Source organism: Equus asinus, chromosome 3 (assembly GCF_041296235.1).
Source record: "Equus asinus isolate D_3611 breed Donkey chromosome 3, EquAss-T2T_v2, whole genome shotgun sequence".
Lineage (NCBI taxonomy): Eukaryota > Metazoa > Chordata > Mammalia > Perissodactyla > Equidae > Equus > Equus asinus.
Window position 1 is genome coordinate 86582643 of NC_091792.1, and position 21022 is coordinate 86603664.

Consider the following 21022-nt stretch of genomic DNA (forward strand, 5'->3'; position numbering starts at 1 on the left):
ACTCTCCTTTGAGCTTGCTCTGATTTTTAATGTCTTTCTCAAAATATGGCTCTTAGAACTAGCAAAACAGCTTGAGCCAGGATTCCAACTGACCTCAGTTTGAATCTCATCTCTACCAGGTGTGACCTGGACTATTTACATAACCTCTCTTCACCTCATTTCTTCAGTTATAAAATGAGATAGTAATTAACGCCTGCTTCATACGGTGGTTGTAAGTACTAGAAGACCTAATGGGCATGTAAAATGTTTTGAACAATGCCTAGCACAAAGGAAGCACCGCCCCACCCCCCTAATGTTAGGCATGTTAATTCCCTCTTGATCACATACCTTGCTTCAAATAAGGCATCACAATTCGTGTCAGCTTGTTTGGGACTTCGTTTTGCTCACTACCGTCTCTCAGGCACTCGAACAGTACCTGGCACACTCATCAGGTGAGTACTCACGATGTTTTATTCCTGATAAGATCTGCAGTTCATCTTGTACTTATTCGGTGTGCGCATGAAAGACACTTGAAGGTTGGGGCTAAGAGTTGTGTTAGCGTCATGGGAGTATGAGTGGAACTTTATCCTTTTCCCTCTTTCCTAAACAATTATATGTCCAAAACTGAGGCACTGGTTGGGAAAACTGTGATCAATTCATATGGCAAAGTATAAAGAAAAGTCATTAAAAAGATAGTTTCACTGATTTAGAAAAATTTTAAAAGGATATTGTCACATGAAAAAAGTGGGTTATAAACATTATATACATTATGATTTTTTAAAAAATATATATGGGAAGGCAATTAAAATGGTTATAATTATGTGGTAGAATTATTTTTATTTATCTTCATCTTAGAATTTTTCTATTAAAATGTGCATTACTTTCTGACAAAAATATAATAGGTTTAGATAAGAAAACAAAGTAGAATTTACAGATAAAATTTTAATACATCTGCTGTGTCTATCCTATGTTTGTACAAATATGCTTGCTGCCTCACTATACACTTCAAATAGTCCCTCATCGAAATAAGAATTTGGCTAAATTCCTTACCATAACTCAGTAAGTCAGTCAAACTCTCCATATTCTTCAGACTATGGTTTTAAAAATATTTCATGTGATCCCTGATCAAGGCCACAAAATTAATGAAGCTTTAAAAGAAAAGTTTTCAAATAGTTAAGTAGTAAGTATACGAGATGATATCTAGTTTCACTGTAAGCCTGGGTCCCAGACCTGGGTCTGTCACTGGCTATAGCAGGTCTTCTAACCACTCTTTTTTTTTTAAAACTTGTAAAATGTAAACATTCCACTAGAGGGTCCCTAATGTCCCTTTTAGAATAAATATTCAAGAATTCCATAACTTCAAAATCATGCTTTATTTTCACAATTATCAGCAAAAATGGAAGTAGCAAAACTTGATTTTGTTATGGAAGTTGATTCTTTGCTTGTTTTATTTTAAGCTCTTCCATTTGGCAAAATCCCCATCTTGGAAGTCGATGGGCTTAACCTTCACCAGAGCCTCGCAATAGCAAGATACTTGACCAGAAACACAGGTAATAGGTTTATTGTGTTTAAGACTTTTCATAACTGAAAAAAATACATGACATATATTCAATATTTCTTAAATAACTTTATTATTGAACAAAGAAAAATGGAATTAAATGCTAGAGAAATGTAAATGTCCCCTCTGTATCAGTTTAACTTTCCATGAGTTTCTCAGACAATAATTTTATTTTTATCACCTGCTACCCCTCCTGCCCCACACCTCCTTGCCCCAATCCCTAACTGAGAAAATTGGACAGATAGGTCTGAATCCAAACTTTGGCCAGCATGCCTATCATAAGTTATCAGAGAAGATTAACTAATAGGAAAGACATATGGTATACAGAGCTTGAAATGACTCAGACTGTTAAAATCATGTTCTCGAGGTCCTTCCTCCTAATCACGCTGAAAACAATAGAAGGGGAGTCTTCTCTGCCTCCACCAAGGGCCACCTGAGGCTCTCTGTGGGTAGCTGGCTTCTGGATCATCTCCCGACCATGGTGAGATAAGGAGAAATACAGAAACTGTTGGTTCTCCTCTTTGCCTGATGCCCTTTCTCCCACCCTCATACAGTCCCCCATACAGTCCCCCATAGACCCCCCCAACACTCTTTTTGAGGAAAAAGCTATGTTTGGTTTCTTTTACAGTGCCTTTCTAATCGGTCTGCAGAATCACCATGCCCCGCTCCCCACCCTATTCCTCTTCCCCTCCCCTGACAACCACTGTGATCCAAGCCATGGACACGTGGTTAGCCCACAAATAAAATGGGCCATAATTACCAGACCTTCATTTTTGGTCGAAAGTAGTGTGTATGTGTTAAAAACACAAAAATTTTGGTTTTCACTAACACATGTTTCAACAAACAAAATTCTTTGGAAGTTTAGAAGAGATGGCAATTACTTCAGACTATGGAAATTTGACTTGGAAGTGAAAATGACATTTGAGTTGAGCCTTAAAGGATGCCTAGAATTTCAAGAGGAAGACCTGGACTTGGGCAGGATTTCTCAAACTGTCTGTGCATCAGGATGGCTTGGAGGGTCATTAAAACACGGATTGCTCAGCCTTGACTCCAGAGATCGTGATTCAGTAGTCCCGGGGTGGGGACCAAGAATTTACCTTCTTAACAACTTCCCAATGATGCTGATGCAGCTGGTCCATGGACCTCACTTGAGCATCACTGGGCTAGAACATTCCAGGGAGAGAGAAAATGGCATGAGAAAAAGAAAAGACCTTCAAATTTGCCAAGTGGAGGAGAAGTAGAAAGAGAAATCAATAGAAAAATAGATTGAGCCCTGGTTAAAAAGTTCCAGAGACTGAATGTCATTCCTTAAGCAATTGTAGGGTTTTTAAAAATTGAGATATAATCGACATATAACATTATATTAGCTTCAGGTGTACAACATAACGATTTGATATATGTATATATTGCTAATGATGACCACAATGTCTAGTTAACATCCATTACCACACAGTTAGAAATTTTTTCTTCTTGTGATGAGCACTTTTAAGATTTACTCTCTTAGTAACTTTCAAATATACACTACAGTGTTATTAACTATAGTCCCCATGCTGTACACTACATCCCCAGAACTTATTTCTCTTGTAACTGAAAGTTTCTACCTTTTGACCACTTTCACCCATCCCCCCACCTCTGGCAACCACAAATCTGTTCTCTGTATCTATGAGTTTGGTATTGTTTTTTTTTGGATTCCACATATAAGCGAGATCATACAATATTTATCTTTCTCTGTCTTACTTCAATTGTAGGTCTTCATCTAGAAAAGCAACGTGATTATAGCTATGAGCTGGGGGAGATTATTCTGGCATACTTTGTATTTGATTGGCGTGACCTCAGCGATGCACATTTAGATGCATCGGAAATAGTTCAGACAGCAACGGAAAAGGAGTGAGGAAAAATGAGGAAGTTTGTGATGACAGCATCAGCATAGGGCTAGAAGACAGATGTTGGCATGTGGGGGCATCTGTTTGACCAGGAGAGTAAGGGGCTGGCAGATGACAGCGTGGACACAGTTTGTCATTCTCTTAGCTCCTCCTCCGTCTCCTCCTCCTTTTCTTAAAAAAAGGGAAACATTCCTTCACTTGCAATACCCCTTTCAATGTCCAGTTGGCCGTAAGTGCCTTGCAGGTAAGGAATTTCTCTTTTTTGTTCACTGCTGTAGCCTCCAGTTGGGGCCAACCCACAGTTGCAGCCCGGTAATTATTTGTTGAATGAATGAAGGAAGAAGAGCTGGTTTGAGGTAGGACGTGATGACTCCATTTTGAGATTTGTTGAGGAAGTTCAGGGGCCAAAAGGATACACAGAGAAATGTCTAAAAGGAGGCTGAGAATATGGGAAAGGGCCAAACATGTTGAATAAGGTGTCATCTGCATAAAACTGATAGCTGAAGCCTTGAGCATGGAAGTCAAAGTAGGATGAAAATGAGTGAAGAGAACCTATGATAAATTCAGAGGGACTTTTCAAGGTCCGAAAGAAGAATCAACCTTTGAACATCAAACACAAAAAACATAGTTTACAGAAGAACTCTAAATCACTAAAGCATTTTCCTTCACTTTTAACAGCTTTCTTAAGGTGTGATTTACACACAATTCACCCATTGTCGGTATACAGCTCCTTGATTTTTAGTAAATTTATACAATTGTACAAAAGCAATCTACTTTAGAATGCTTCCACACTGAAGCATTTTAAATTGACACCAATGAGAAAATATTTAGGAAGACCAATTATTTCTTAGCAAAATGATGATCAACGAATGGCAGGAAAGAAAAAAAAATCCTCTATTATTTTAAAATTGTAGTTTCCAGGAAGAAAACAAATGCTCTTGACAAAGCTTATCTCCAAAAAATAATAATTCTTTTTATAAAACAAGTGATAATATACATGGTACAGCTTATTTATTGTAGTATTGCTTATATTAGCAAAAGAGTGGAAACAAACCTAATCGGTTGAGGCTAGTTAAATAAATGGTGGCACTTCTGCTTCAACGAACCCCGTGTAGCTGAAAAAGAGCAAGGATGCCCTTGAGGGCCTTGCAAGGATAGATCTCTGGGATATATGGGGGAGGTGCCTATTGAGTGGCATATATATTCTTATTTTCAAAAAGAAACAATGGAAGAATGCAAAATAACTAATAAAAGTGGTGACCAATATGGTAGGCAGATAAGGGAGCAAAATGAGGCGCATGGTGGCGGGGCGGGGGGGGGGGGGAGTTAGTCTTCACTGGATACTGTTTTAAATTGCTTTGAATTTTTGAACCATATGAATATATTGCCTATTTAAAAAAAGCATCTTAATATAGTAAATTAAATCAAGCATATTCTTGGGCATAAAATGGCTTTTCTCTATTCCATAGATTTGGCTGGAAAAACAGAAGTGGAACAATGTCAAGTTGATGCAATTGTGGACACGTTGGACGATTTCATGTCACGTTTTCCTTGGGCAGAGAAGAGACAAGATATAAAAGTAATGTGATCAGTTGGCTGTTACTGCCATTAACCGTATCCACTTGCCAGACTTTAGTCAGGTGCTTCAGAAAGTTCCTTTTAAAATACCATATTGTATTAAAAAGTTTAAAACAAAGTACAGTGATTCCCTGCCCTACCTCCTCATATTAACCCCTCCTCAGACATAACCCTCTTTTTAACCCTTTTAGCTGTTTTTTTAGGACTTACGCATCTGCATTATTCCTAGAGAATGTGTAACATGGCTCTCTTTCATTCGCTAATTTTAGTTTCTACTGACTTCTTTTATAGTAATAAGAATTTATGTCTTACATAGTCATCCTCTCTGCTTCCCTTTCCCCAAACTCCCAAAATAATGATATTAAAGTTTTTTGGTTAACTCCTATTCAGTCATCACATTAGCATGCCTATGCAAATATTATACAGAATTGTGCATTGTAGTACACTTAGATTTGATTTCCTTTCTCACTTTTCCTCCTCAAAATCAGTAATTGCCTTTTTTCATCTGCTGAATTCTTTTTGCTTTTATTGCTGAACCCTCCCACACTATCCAATGGCCTGCCAATACTGTTTTCCACAAGGTCAATGATATGAGATAATCTGTTATTTCCATTATTTTCTTGGAGATTTCCATTCTCCTTTGTAGAGCTGCCTGGGCCTTCTGCACAGCTGTCATCATCAGACTGCCCTTCACTGCTGTCCCAGGGATGTCTTTCTCTTGATTTGGGATCCTGTTTCCCGGATTCCATCTTTGTCTTCATTTACTCCTTTGTTTATTTGGGGCACATCCTCTAGTATTCCAGGAGTTAAAATGAAGGCTTGATGAGAAGAGGTATGATGTTGACAGACAGTATGGAGGTGTCTGTCTTGTGTGTCACACTGCTTCAGTCTGGTTTGGTTGACCTAGAGCCCTGGAGCACAGTTGTCATCCTGGAATCTTTATTATCATCTTGGATGTTTCTTTTGATCCTTTCTTGGGTTAATTCTTCACTTTTCCATCCTTGTTTTTGTGGAGCAATCCTCCAATAGCTTACTGAGCATAGGACAAAGTTTGGGGCCTTGTTTATCTAAAAATATTTTTATTTCATCTTCATACTTATTTCATAATTTGGTTGGGTATAGATTTCTATATTGAAAGTAATTTTTTTTTAGCATTTGGAAAGCATTTATCTGTGGTCTTCTAGCTGTTGAGAAGTCTGAATCCAATCTAATTTCTGACCTTTCAGACATGACTTATTCTTTTTCTCTCTGAAAGCTGGGAATACTTTTGGCTGTAGAGTTCTAAAGTTTTATAATGATTAGTCTTGGTATGATCCTCTTTTCATCCATTGTGCTGTCTTTTTAAAATTTTTTTGTTGCTGAGGAAGATTCACCCTGAGCTCACATCTGTGCTAATCTTCCTCTAGTTTTTAGCATGTGGGCTGCCAGCACAGCGTGGCTGCTAACAGAGTGATACAGGTCCACGCCTGGGAACTGAACCCAGGCCGCCGAAGTGGAGCGTGCTGAACTTAACCATAGGCCACTAGGGCTGGCCCAAATTGTGCGTTCTTCTTTTGGGGCCCTTTCAAATCTGGGACTTGTGTCCTTTAATTCTAGGAAATTTCCTTTAATTATTTCATTGATAATTCCCTCCCCCTTTCTTTTCTTTGATCCATTATATTAGAATTCCTGTTATTCAGATGTTGGATCTTTTCTCTACTTCCCATCTCTGTTTCTTTGCATTACTTTCAGGAAGAATTCTTCAACTTTACTCATCAACCCTTCTCCTTGGTTCAAAATTTCTGATAATTGTGTTTTTAAATTTATAAGGACTCTTCTTCTGTAATGTTCTCTGTTTTCTAAAAAACATTATTTTATATTTACTTAATGGATGTAATATCAACTCCCTGCCTATTGTATGTTTGTTAAAAGTTGCTATTTTTCCTCTTTGTTTTGGTCTCTTTCATTCTTTAGGAGTCAGAGAATCCTTTATAGTCCACGGTAAAGGTAGAGAAAGTAAAGATTACTCAAAGCTCTCAGCATGTGGATGGGGCTTGTTGATTTTCAGCATCACTAGGCCCTTTGGGGCTATTTCTCAACATCACTATCTTCAGGCATCTCCTTAGAGAAGACAGTCTCCTGCCCAGAAGTAAAGGCCTGACTGCCAGTGTTCTGGGAGGCAAGTGGCAAAAAGAAGGCCGAGAGTCCAGACTTTAGCATCAGGGTGCATATACTCACTCAGCACATTGTATATGACACCTCCCACCTCAGAGACCGTCTGTTTCACCCTCTGCAGCCTCTGTGAAGGATGCAAGGGGCAGGTGTCTAGCAGTGTGCGAGGAAGGAGGAGATCCTATGCTAAAACCACTTCTGTCACAGCTTTCCTCCAATCCTCATTTTATCCCCCCTTACCGCCTGACCCCCTTCTAGATCTACCCTGCCACTTCCTGAACCACGTGAGGGTTTGGAGGGTAGGTAGTGTTGGTTTTCAGCTTTCCTTTTGCATGTACCATTCATCCATCTGTTTTACAGCTTCAGATTGTGTCTGCTCTTGTCTCCTCTCCTGTTTTCCACCTCCTTGCAGGCTCTACCTTTTCAAAAATATGCATTTACTGTGGTTTTGGGATGAAAAAGTTATATATGTGTGTCAAATCCATCATCTTTATTCAGAATTCTAAGTAGACTTCCTTGGATATTCTCCATTACAGCCCACTCGTGGTTTCCTTTGGGGCGTTCATCACAATCTATACTTTAAAATAAACTTCCTTGTTTGTCTCCTCCAGTAGAATGTGCCACGAGGGCAGGAATCATGTCTGTTTTATTCGCTGGTGTACCTCCACACCTACCACAGTGCCTTTAGGCAGCAGGCACTAAATACCTGTTGAATGAGTGATAGGGAGAGCTAAATTCATCACTCGCTCACCTATGCCGATGCTGTTCAAACCCTTTTCTGTGTTTTATCTCAGTCGCTCCTCTCTAGGCCCCCATGAGGAAAGTGTTCTTTATTGACATGCTTACTTTGCAGATGAAGAAGCTGAGAAATAGAGTGGCTGTGGAGTTGCCCAAGTCAGACATCAAGACTGCCCGGCTGTAGAACCCAGAGCCTCATCAGCTATGCATACTTTCTCTTAAATGAGTGACTAATTCCCAAAGCATTCCTTTAGGAAGAAACTGTTCTTACTCTCACTTTCCAGATGAAGAACTTGAGGTTCATGTGGTTTAAGTAACTTGCTTAAGATTATTTAGCTAGTAAGTGGTGCAGAAAGAATTCAAATCCCATCACTCTGGCTCGGACTCCATGTTCTTAACCACTGGGTGTAATGCCACAGCGGCAGCAGCTGGGCATGAATTGTTACGTACACGTTACAGCTTAAGGCCTATTTCCAAAAGCTACAGCACAGAACAAATGCAGCCTTATCAATTTACTTGAGCACATTTGTTCCAAATACTATTTAATTAGGACCTCCTGATTTGAGTAGATATTTGGAACATAAAATTATTCACATTTACTGATTCCTTGACATAAACGCAAGGTGTGTGAGGAGACAGACAGACACACACACACAGACACACACTTATATCTACATATATACGACTAACTAGGACAAAGTCTTAAATAAAAACTCAGCTTTGATGATAGAAATACACTTGGGCTCTGGAGTCAGACTGCCAGCCTTGAATCCTGATTCCTTTCTTACTAGTTGTCACTTAGCTCTCTATCAATGGTTCACATTCTTTGCCTGTAAAGTAGAGATATCATAGAATCTACTTTGACGTATGTTGGCAGGATTAAATGGTAGCACAAGTACCGATGGCTAGGTAGAAACTGTTCAATAAATATTAGCTATTGTAATTAATACAGTGTTATTATATAGTTCAGTGCTCATTGTTTTTCCTTTTCTTTGTCAGACATGGCATCTATATTTTATATATCCTTATAAATACAGAGACAAGTAGATAGAAACCCCAACTTAGAAAAAAGTATCTAAAGCTTTTTGTTCTACATGCCAAAGACCCCACCGATTGACACTTTATCAAGAGATAGGCTTGCCTTTCTCTATTTTGTACGCTTCGGTGGCTGAGGCTCCATAACAGAGGTAACCTTCCAGAGGAAAATGTTCTTTGAACGTTTATGACAAGAGTAACACTCTACCTTATTAGAGTAACAAGGCTCTTATATACCACCTACTCAAACAAAGCAAAACTCACAGGACGTAATCCAAGCTCATGAATCAATCACGTGAAGGGAGAACATGTTGCAGAGTAACTGCGGATGGCTACAGACTCTCTGAGTAACAAGCAGAACCTGGCTAGGGTACCATGAAAAATACAGAGTTCTTTTGTACTTCGTTGCCTAGTCTCTTTGTAGTGAGTTGCATTGCTGCCACCTTGTGGTCAGGTAAAATTGTCAAAAGTTGAATATTGATGCAGTAAAGAAGTGAAAACGGGCCTCTTATTATATGGGCTTCAAAAGTCTATCAAATACACAATTATAAATGTTTCTGTACTGATTACTAGAAACTTCCATTTCCAATCTTTTAAAGGCAAAATATGTCTCTGAACATTGGTCACCCTGATAATCCTTGAACTTAACACTGGTGTTTCTTTGGTTATTCAGTGTATCTGTTTCCGCTTCCTCCTCTAAGAACAGGGGGCAGGGTGGAGGATGAGCAGGACTGGAGGAATGTTAGGGGCCCATTTCCAATACTACATGATTTTGGTAGTGTCGATTTAAAAATAATGCTTCGGAGAAATATACAACCCTCCCTAATGCTTCTAAAAGCCATTTGATGCAATATGATAGCAATGACTTCTCAGGGTGAAAAAAACCTCCTTATAACTCTCTGGGGGAGGAAGTAGGAAATTTCTGAGTCCACCAGGTATAAGAATGGCTAAAATTTATCAGGAAATGCATTTTAAAAAGTACACATTTGCAAAAAGGAAGAAGAATCAAATTTCATCTTCTTTATGATATTTTGGTGAGTATTCTTTACTATGACTCAAATACAGATGATTATGCTGTTTAGTACTTTACATTTCACGAGTCTGAGACGATCCACCAAACATGTAAAGAGACTCTGGGCTAAAGTCAGCAGCACAGAGACCAGATTTTTATTTGGCACTGCATGTACACAAGCACCAGTGCAACCTCAGTTGTGGAAATGCACATTCAAAAAGTGACGCAATCACCCAGGTGAGCACACAGCAGTCATTGGAGAGCTGTCTAGCAGTTACAGCCTGCTCTGCTCAACTCCCTCCTGTTTCTAGCTGTTCCAGGACAGCCACGTGGGCCGTGACCTTTCCCACTGACGCTGAGCAGAGCTGAGCTGTGGGATGTGCCACTCGGCTCTGGGCTCATTGCCTCTCGGCTCACAAATTCTGTGTAAGGGGCAGAAGAACTCACACTGTTTTATTTAAAACGAACGTATTAACCATGGAGAGAAAACTGTATGTACAAAAGGTGGTTTAGAACAGTGGAAAGAATATAAAGTCAAAATAATGACAAGCTCTCTAGGCTTCAGTTTGTAAAATCTGGCAAATGTACGTAATTAAGTAATGATGCTTTTCCAAACTGTACTCTACAAATGTAAGGCACGATATTACAATTATCTACATTACCTAAGTCGTAATAACAACAGGAAGTTAATCAGCAAATTGGTGAGGTCATTATCCACTATGTGACCTACCTTAATAAAGGCTGGATTGTGTTACAGGTCATTTATGAATATTACTAAATGATATATATATGTATTTTATAACATTTTTGAGTTTGGCTTACATTTCATCTTCAGAATACAAACCAGCCAAAATTTTCATATATAAATACTTCTTACCAAGAAAGAGAGAATGAATAAATTACTTGGTCTTCGGAGATTCAAAGAGTAACACAATTTAAAAAAAATGGATAGATCTGTTAATTTTTCTTTTGTAAAGATATTATTTGGTTTTCAATATTACCTTCAAATATATCAAAAGGGGGCATCTAGATGATGGGGTTTGTAGATTATATTCAAGGCAGACAAATCTCATACTAAGGCACAATGTCAAACCAAAGACAGAACATTCATAAAGACCTGAGCGCATGATGGTTCGTTATGGGTTACTTCCATTAAGTGCAATGGTGAAACGAAAGACTGCCAAACTGGAGGAATCTAGCCTTACAACATAGAATTAATTTCTTTGCCTTCAGTTATATTATTAAACTTTAAAGGGAGCGGGGCTAAGAAAAAGAAGAATTTTACAAATGTAAAAACATAATGGAATCATTTTCATTAACAAAAATTAAGATGAAAATCATGAAAAGATTTTATGGGTGAAATATTTAGTCATTAAATACAAAAAAATTTTAAGAACTGGTGACAAAAGTATTTATTTTTTAATCCATGAGTAATACAGGGGTGACTAAGACCTTTAGAGAATCAGACCTGAATCTCTATAGTGTCATACATTTGAAACAAAAAACAGCCAACAACACATAGCTTCTTACCTTCCTTTCTGAATTCATGTGGGAGGAGAAAGAGGGAAAAACCTACTTCCTCTTCAAATCCTATTATTTATTTTTATTCCCATTAACCTTAAAGTGATCTTTTTTCTGCCTCTCCTAGGATCAGACGATTAATGAGCTACTTACCTATGATGCACCTCATCTTCTGCAAGATTTGGACACATATTTAGGGGAAAAAGAGTGGTTGATTGGTAACTCTGTGAGTATGTTTTACATCTTAAAAAATGCATGCAAATACATATGTTTGTAAGTATATATAATAATATATATACAACATATAACATATAGGAAGTATGTGTATATTATATATATCTCTGTATATATATACAAAATAGGATAAAACAAAAACTTATAAAAACTTCTTGAGAAAAAAATGTTACCATGGGGAGGGAATAGGTTAGAGAGCAGGGATAAAAAGCTAAACATCTTTGAATAAACCTTTTTTGATGAACTTACCTTTGGAACCATGAACTAAAATATTTTATATAATTATATAACAACAAAAAACATTTTAAAAAGCTATCAATGCAAAGCAAAAGCAAAGTGAGACAAATGAGCCTGTGACAAATGGACGCACAGAGCACGTAGAGAAGGACCCTGTACTCTATTAATGAAGGACCGTTTTAAGAAATATCATCATTTGTAAAACACAGTAACTTCACTATATGTCTCTTTATAGATATTCTCTCGGGACAAAAAATAAAAATCATATACCATTTTGAGTAACTATTGTTGGTGGTATTGGGTAGAGTGGTATCTTTTTTCCCCTAATATTATAATGTCTATATTGTGGGGTAAAGCAGTAAGAAATTATGTGGATGTCATTGAGAACCAGAATCCTCAGTGTGGGAGAAATTAGATGGAGACGTAAGATCAGTGAGATTAAGCAAACATCCTATTCCTGAATGTGAACCAGAACTAACAATCTAAACTCAGGATGTTCTTTACCTTAGGATAAAGAAAAAAGCAGTTTTTATCTCTTTTTCTTCAAACAGTGACCAACCCAGTTGTCCTGGGCACCCCTAGGACCTGGAATCTGGTCTCTAAATACTAAAAGGAAGCAGGGCTTCTTGGAGAAATGGCTCATTCTCCATTTGGAATGGGAAATGTAAAAGATGAGCTGGGAATAGGTGTCATATCAGAAGCAAATAAATGATCAAAGACAATTGGGGTTGTATCAAAAGCGCTTCAGTAAGAATATTAACTGCAGTGGATCGAAACAAATCAAAATGAGTGAATCCGTGAGTTTATGACAATCACCACCACCACAACCAAACACACACACATACAAACCCCTAAACCAAACCAAACTTCTTTGGTTACTTTTAGAAGATGCTATGGAACCAAATTATTATTCTGAAAATTTAGAAATAAACAAAACTATTTCTTCTGCTTACTATTAAGATTCCTTTGTAAACTCTCTCCCTTCCTCACAGTGTCCCAAACACACTGGTGTTTGGTTTGTTCCTCAGACACAAGTCACACTCCCACCTGAGAGCCTTTACACTTGCTGTTTCCTCTGCCTGAAATGCTTAATTCCCAGATCAATGCACGTCTGGATCCATTTTACCACTCAAGCCTTGGCTTAAATGTCATCTCTTGAAAGTCGTCCCCCGCTGACCACCTGAGAGTCCCTCTCATCATGGCACTTCTTCATCACACCTATCAGTTTCCATGTTTGTCTTCCTACTTCTAAAATCAAATCTGCATCAAAGAAGGGGCTTGCGCCACATCTTGCTCCCCAGTCAGTGCCAGCACCTAGACCTGTACACAGCACATGGGAGGGAGGAACTGCATCACTATTTGTTGACTGAAATCTGAGCCCTCTCACCAATAGACTCTCCTGGTTGACAGGTGTTTAGTAAGCAAGTTAATAAAACACTAACAATCGGCATCATTAAATTCCATACAAAAAGAAAACTAAGAATAGTCCACATTTAAACTTCACTCTTTGATTGATATTCATACAGAGCCAAAGTAACATCATCCAGATTAGTTTCTAGTCACAAAGGATAAAAAAAAAAAAGTGTACAAAGGAAAACAAGTGTACAAGGGTAGGACCAGGCTGTCATCACCCTAATATAGTGGTCAATCTTAAGGCTCCACCATGGTTAGACACCCATATATTGTGTCTTCTGATGTGATGCAATATAATGTGTTAGCCAAAAATATTTAACTCGAAACTATGAACTCTCTAGGGATAACTTGCATTCTATTCTTTTTTTTTTTTGGAGGAAGATTAGCCCTGAGCTAACCACTGCCAGTCCTCCTCTTTTTTCCGAGGAAGACTGGTGCTGAGCTAACATCCGTGCCCATCTTTCTCTACTTTCTATGTGGGACGCCTACCACAGCATGGTGTGCCAAGTGGTGCCATGACTGCACCCGGGATCCGAATCGGGGAACCCCGGGCCGCCGATAAGCGGAACGGGCGAACTTAACTGCTGCACCACTGGGCTGGCCCGCATTCTATTCTTTTATATTCTACAGTATAAAGGAACAAAGTAAACAAGATGAAATAATTGCATAAATCCTGAAGACAGGACATTCTGCATGACTAATGTGGAATACTCAATAATTCAGAGCCATGAAAAAAAGGGTACTGTTCTGAATTAAGAGAGTTAAACGACATAAGCAGATGAAATGTATGGTCCTAGAATGGATTCTGCCTTGTCCTATAAAGAACACTTTTGCAACAGATGGAAAAATATTGACTATTAGATAAGATGAAAATTTATTGTCACAGAGAGGTAGAGATTGAATCAAGTTACAACAGTATGTACTGTAAGATCTCATTTTAGCAAAAATACATGCATACACACACACAGAAAAATACCTTATCCACAAGTTGTTAATATTAGTAACCTCTGGGTGTTAGGAATCTGGTAATCTATAATTTTCTATCATATACACATTCTACTTTTGGAGTAACAGATTATTTTGAATTAAAAAGAAACTACTTTTCGATGAAGTAGTTAATGCCTTTTATGTTCAAGTCGAAATTTTTGTTTCCTTTAAACTAGGTGACTTGGGCAGATTTCTACTGGGAAATCTGCAGTACCACACTTTTGGTCTTTAAACCTGACTTGTTGGATGTCCATCCCAGGCTGGTGACGGTACGGAAGAAAGTCCAAGCCATTCCTGCCATCGCTGACTGGATACAACGAAGGCCGCAAACCAGACTCTAGGCTGAGTTCTTGCTGACACTGGTGAACATCTGCTTCAAATAGCAATAAAATGAAAGATACATAATCTATACAGCTGCATCCTTTAACATAATAAAAAAGAACTTCAAATGAGACAAGCAAAAACAAGACATGAGCATTGTCAAATAAGGCACATGCAAAAATCTACACACGTTATCCAGTGAAAGACAATATACATATATTTAGAGGTAGAAATAATTACAAACATACTATTAATATTGGATTGTCTGAATCTTAGTATGTCATGTTACATGTGGAAACAGATGGCTTTATACTCGGAAGGCAGGGTAGAGGAAGGAGAACATGAAATGGAGAGAGTGTGGGAGACGAACAGAGAAAAGGAGAAAAGGAAAGCCCAGCTAAGGATGCTCTTGTTTAAGGGGCTTCTTTCCTCCCAACGTTCTATGAAATGGGGAAAAAATGTTAGCTATTTCATTCATTATTAAGGATTACACACAAAAACAAAGTGATTTCCCAAGCACCTGGCTTCTTTGGATTACATTTTTTTATCGTTAGTGGCCATTAATAAATGATAATGGGTTATGAGTGAATCTCACGGCAAAGTACTCTATCACATTGTCAATGCAGTCTGAAGCAAAAACTTTTTTACAAAATAAATTCAAGTAATACTTTGGATAATGAAGGTAGTAACTTTTCTTCTCTCTTATGCATGTTCATTTTCCTCCATGTATTTTGATAAGCTTTAATGAAAAGAGAATTTAGTCAAAGTTAGAAATACAACGCTTACCTAAATTATGAATCACTTCCATTTGTTTACACAAATCATAACTTATTTTTCGGTGAGGAAGATTGATCCTGAGATAACATCTGTTGCCAATCTTCCTCTGTATGTGGGATGCCACCACAGCATGGCTTGATGAATAGTGTGTAGGTCTGCACCCAGGATCTGAACCCACGAACCCCAGGCTGCTGAAGTGGAGCGCATGAACTTAACCACTACACTGTGGGGCCGGCCCCTACCTAAATCATAATTTAAATATAAAGTGCAAGTACACCAGGTTTCCTAAGAAAACATTTCATTTCAATCAGAGCATCATCATAACCTTTAGGTCATCTTTTTTCACTGAAAGACAACATGTTCTATTACCCCATCCTGTACCCAAATTAAGTGTCTCCTTGCTGAGCAAGTGAGCAAGTGCATGAGAGTGTGAATACGGAAGAATCAGAGCAGAAATGGAGTTCACATTACATGTATAATCAGAAAACCACCCATACATTTTGGGAAGAATTAAAATACTCCAACAGCCATGGCTTCATGCGCTCTCTTTACTGATAATGGATGATGACGTCTACTGACAACAGTCCAATGAAGGGACTAATGAGAATACATCCTAAGGAACAAATTCCAGTTTATTGAGAAACAGACAATACTAAGCACATAATATGATCTCATTTGTGCTCAATATTATATTTTGTAAGGGTAAAGGGAGGGAGGGTTAGAAACTATTAAAAAGGGTGTGAAAATACAACTTAGGATCACAAATATTTTTATTAAGCCCAAGACATAATAGAGCATTACAGGGAGAACTCAACTACACTTCATTAAAGATAAAACTGTGGATTTAACAACAACAAAAGAAATGGCCTATCACTGAAGATACATTAATACAGAAAAGTTATGAGAAATCCATTATGAGATTTCAAAAGGTAATATTCCCAACAATTTGACTAAGTGATTTGGGTACTGCAAGGCAGGAGGAGATAGTAATAATATTTGCAGATTCCTTTTAGCCCCATTACGCTAAAATATATTGAATATGTTCAGTATACCTTCAAGATTGGAAGTCCACTGAGTCATGAGTTTTCAGACTACAATATCTGAAGCACTACAAGGGCTTCATTAGCCTTCTAAGCTCAAAGGATTATTACCCTTAGCACCTCAGCAAGTCAGGATGCCATGAAACTAAAATCTCCAATAATCAACAAATCCTTCATTTATAAATAAGTTTATTTATAATGATATTTACATAATAAAAACAAAACACATGAAACTCACAAGTCATACAAAGAAACTGATGTATAATAAAAACAGCAATATAGACTGACAGGCAAAAATTTAAAGAAAGATTTAATAAAGAGTTAAATATCAAGTAGACAACTTTACTTCTAAATTTCACTTTGTCACCCACACTGCATTGGAGTTGAACAATGGCTCTCTCTTCAGGAGGTCCTGTACTGGAAATTCTGGAAACTGGTAAACTATATTTTGGTAAGAGTTTAAAGTTAATGACCTATTTCCATGCAGTACCTAATGCTGCCTTAACATGAAGTCACTTTCAGTCTGCTTTGAAGTGAAATAGCCTGTTAATATGTTCTGCCAGGCTAGAAAATGTCACCAACATTTTGCTGACACGTGGAGATGTGGCAGGAATAAACTACTGTTTCGAGAGGAAGGAGAAGTGGAGCAGAAGTGACTGGGCAACGGTTTCAAGAGAAGCAAAAGCCAGAAGGAAATCAATGAAAACATGCACAAGAATAGGCAGAGTAACAAGCACAGTTAGTGCAGTCGGGAAATGAACAGAAGGCGTTAACCCATGGAGCCAGGGAAGGGCTTCTTTAGTTACTACTCACTGGAAAACAACTTAGTGCCTAGCCAAACAAACCTGTTTGAACAGAAGTACTCGGGAGGACCTGGGGGTGTCAGTACATGGAATGCCACCTTTAAATTCAGGTTGAGTTCTTGTTGACAGTGGTGAACATCTGCTTCAAATAGCAATAAAATGAAAGCTATAGAATCTATACAGCTGCATCCTTTAAACTAACATAATAAAAAAGAACTTCAAATGAGACAAGCAAGAACAAGACATAAGCATTGTCAAATAAGGCACATGTAAAAATCTACACACGTTATCCAGTGAAAGACAATATATATATATTTAGAGGTAGAAATAATTACAAAAATACTGACATTTCTAAAGCATTAGCATATTTGTTACAAACAATCACCAACTAATCCCCATTCAGAAAACTGTTTTGTAAAATGATTATTCAACATCTTTAGGACTACATATTTGTGGCTTTTTTTGAAATTTTACATGTGAGCATCTGGAGAATTCAGTTAGTGGCAAAAAAGTTGTCCATACTATGAGAAATGTAATATGGAAATTATAAAAAGTTATAAATGTTCATAAACCCCATGGTCATCATAATGTAAATGTCCTTGAGTGCACCAAGTTGATATTTCCTCTTCAGTTAGGAACTCACAATTCCTCTCACAGGCCCATTGACGTCTTTAGTAACGTGGCTATATCTGCGGGCATACTCCCTTCGTCACCTGCAGGTCATAAAGTGGAGTTAAAAGTTTAATAACATATTTTATGAAATATATCCTCTCTCCAATTTTCTCTACCTTTGGTGAATTCCTAATTATCTTTCCAGGCTCCGTGTGCTTCGGTGCCACTCCCTGTTAAAATCCCCCCAAATCCCTACGTCTATTAGGGGTGCTGCCTCTGTGTTCGTGGTCGCAGTGCCAGCAGCACAATGGACAGCTTCTGTTTCTGACTTGAGATATATAGATATAGATATAGATCTATAAAGACACAGAGATATAGTTTGCATCATATCCTACTCATATAGCACATATGGTTCCCTAAACAAAAACATTTATGTAACAAACTGAATAGTGAAAACAAAGACAGTAAAGCTTTCAAATCCTAACTGAACAGAAATCATTTCATCTACACCCTTATTTTCAGTCCAAAGACACATCCTGACTTAGAACTTAACCGCACGTCTACACAATATTGTGAGTACAGTGCACCAGTCGAGGATTAAAGCACCCACTGTAAATTGCCTTTTCCCAATGTCTGCCCCATATTTCAATTAAATGGGGCCCCAGTATCCAGACATTTATCCAGGAATTACTCAGGATATTCTAAGATGTGGAAAACATCCTGTGTCAAGGTGGCACAAAATGTAGTCAGCCTTAAGTCAATTAATCACTTAGATTGCTTTTAATTGAACTGATGTATTAGTTTACAATAATAATGGCATAGGTGACAATTCATAAATATTTGTACATTCATAGCCATGAATAATATTATAAATTAGATGTGGCTAAAAAGCAGCAAAACTAATTCCTTTTCTCCCTCTCTGTCACACCCCTCAGTTATAATCTAAAATTATGAGAGTCCTTTTACGTGCTCTTCTCCTGGCAGTGAAGAAACGTATGTACAGGACACAAACTCCTGCACGAACTCTCAGGGAACTCACTGACGTCCTTGCCTCCAAGCTCATCCACAGACTTGAAAACTGCCCATGAGATCTAAAGCGAAACTTGTCCTAAATTAACTGACACCATGAGTAAATAACTGGACAAATCCAGAACACAATAAGACAACAAGCAGACAAATCGACAAGACAATAAGACTCTCCAAAATCCATTATTACTGAGGAGGGCAGGGAGAGGAGAAAAGAAGGAAACAGTGAGGGCACTCTTCTAAATCTAAAGATACTACAGATACAGTACAATACAATGTAATGTGTGAACTCTCACTGGATCCTGTTTTTTAAAAAAAAGCTATAAAAAACATTAAGAGGATAATTGGAAAAAATCTGGATATGGATAATATATGATAATATTTGAAATTACTGACAATTTTCTTGGATGTAATAATGGTATTGTGGCAACTTAGAGGAATATGCTGAAATATTCAGAATGAAGTGTCATGTCTACAACTGACTTCGAAACGGTTCATTGGGAAAAAAAGGTAGATGAAGTAAACATCTTGAAATGTTACAACTGTTAGATCATTATACTTTCATCCACGATATGCTTTCAACATTTTTGCATGAAAATTTCCACAATAAAAAAGTTTTAAAAGGTAGAAAATTGATTAATGTAATCCCAGTAAGGAACATCAAAAACACCCGCTTCACACCCAACCCACAACCTTATTCCAAAGCAGCAGTTTCTGACTAGCAGGCATCAGAAACACCGACCAGATGACTGAGTCCCATCCCCAGTTTCTGACTGAGCAGGGTCGGAGATGGGCTTGGGAATTTGCATATCAAATTGGCAGTGTCCCAGGTGGTACTGCTGCTGCCACTGGTCAAGAGACTGCACTTTGAGAAGCACTAAGACAAGCTCTAGAAAAAAAAATCTGACAAGCATATCTGAGAGGAACCGTGGTCTCTAATCTCTCACAGGTTGATGGAAAGGCGGTCATACAGATTGTTAACATAAAGCACATACATGCTCAATGACAGGTATGCCCTCTGTTCAGAGGAGAGGACTGCACTGTGAGACATCAAAGGAAGGTATCCGTGACTCCCACCAGGTTGGTGTCAAATTATTTAAATGAAACCAGGGGCAAAGCTAAAGACAAAATCACTATAGTTAAGAGATTAAATAAATAAAAGGCATTTCTGTATCCTTAGTCTACCAAATAAAACACTTACTGGGAAAAACTGATATATATATAAATAGCTTTAACAAGACAAAGGAGGAAAATTTCCTGCAGAAGGGAAGAGTGGTAACTGGGGGGAAATTCTTCCCAACTACACATTTTAAAGCCAATGGCCTGAGAGCAGAGCTGAAGTAAGTTGCTGTTTTAACACACACTTGTTGAGCAAGAACAGAAGAAAAAGACAACAGTGGAGAGAGAAAGCGGTCAAGAAATTTGGAAGATGAAAACAAGATGGAACAATGGAAACTGACTTTAGTAGAAGAGGCAAAGCAAAAACTTAGGTGCCTGCAGCTGAGAAATGCAAGAAGGCTCCTTTATACTCAGAATCCCCTCCCCACTGAAGCTCAGGACATGGAGGCCATGGGTGCTTCTGAAAGGTGGGGGACACATGGAGCTAAAAAGCAGGTTAAAGAGGCGCGACTCCTAAAGCCTGCCCCGCAGAGCAGCCATTTACCCCAGATGTGCAAAGCCTGACTTTTTGGAAAATGTGAACCACAGGAATGCTGGACACGGGGATATCAGAGGACAGCGAAGCTGTACTGGATCAGGAAAGCTACCCATGTGAATATGGCAACTACCTCCTCTCCCCCACGTCCCTCAGCTATAAGAACGCAGCCAGTAGGCTTATGCACCTCTCTCACCGTCCTCACTTCCGAAGAGAGGGGAGAGCATCTTTCTGGGGAAAAACTAGCCCATGAGAAATGACCTATAGTTAAAGATACTTAAAGACAGTGCAAGACAGTTTGGAGTCTGTCCAACAGTCAAACAGCTGAGTCCCCAAATTAAGTAACTATGATGGTTCTATTTAAAAACTTACTGTTAGGATAAAATTTATATATCTGGATGTTTGCTAGCATTGCTAAAAGAGAATTTAACCTAGGTATTTAATTGCTTTACTAAATTTGAAA

At 38.1% G+C, this 21022-nt stretch overlaps 2 protein-coding genes across 11 annotated transcripts in view; one reads left to right on the forward strand and one right to left on the reverse strand.

The window, feature by feature from the left end:
* HPGDS (hematopoietic prostaglandin D synthase) overlaps nt 1-15324 on the forward strand; it is a 29213-nt gene extending 13889 nt beyond the window's left edge. For all 3 annotated transcript variants that reach the window (XM_014838697.3, XM_044766330.2, XM_070505361.1), the window contains 4 exons: nt 1437-1529; nt 4890-4999; nt 11583-11681; nt 14503-15324. In XM_014838697.3, coding sequence (XP_014694183.1) covers nt 1437-1529; nt 4890-4999; nt 11583-11681; nt 14503-14667 — 467 coding nt within the window. In that variant the 3' untranslated portion in view covers nt 14668-15324. The remainder of the gene's footprint in view (nt 1-1436; nt 1530-4889; nt 5000-11582; nt 11682-14502) is intronic.
* A 1312-nt stretch (nt 15325-16636) lies between these two features.
* SMARCAD1 (SNF2 related chromatin remodeling ATPase with DExD box 1) overlaps nt 16637-21022 on the reverse strand; it is a 79369-nt gene continuing 74983 nt past the window's right edge. For all 8 annotated transcript variants that reach the window (XM_070505358.1, XM_014838690.3, XM_070505359.1 and 5 more), the window contains one exon: nt 16637-17980. In XM_070505358.1, the coding sequence (XP_070361459.1) occupies nt 17919-17980 (62 nt within the window). In that variant the 3' untranslated portion in view covers nt 16637-17918. The remainder of the gene's footprint in view (nt 17981-21022) is intronic.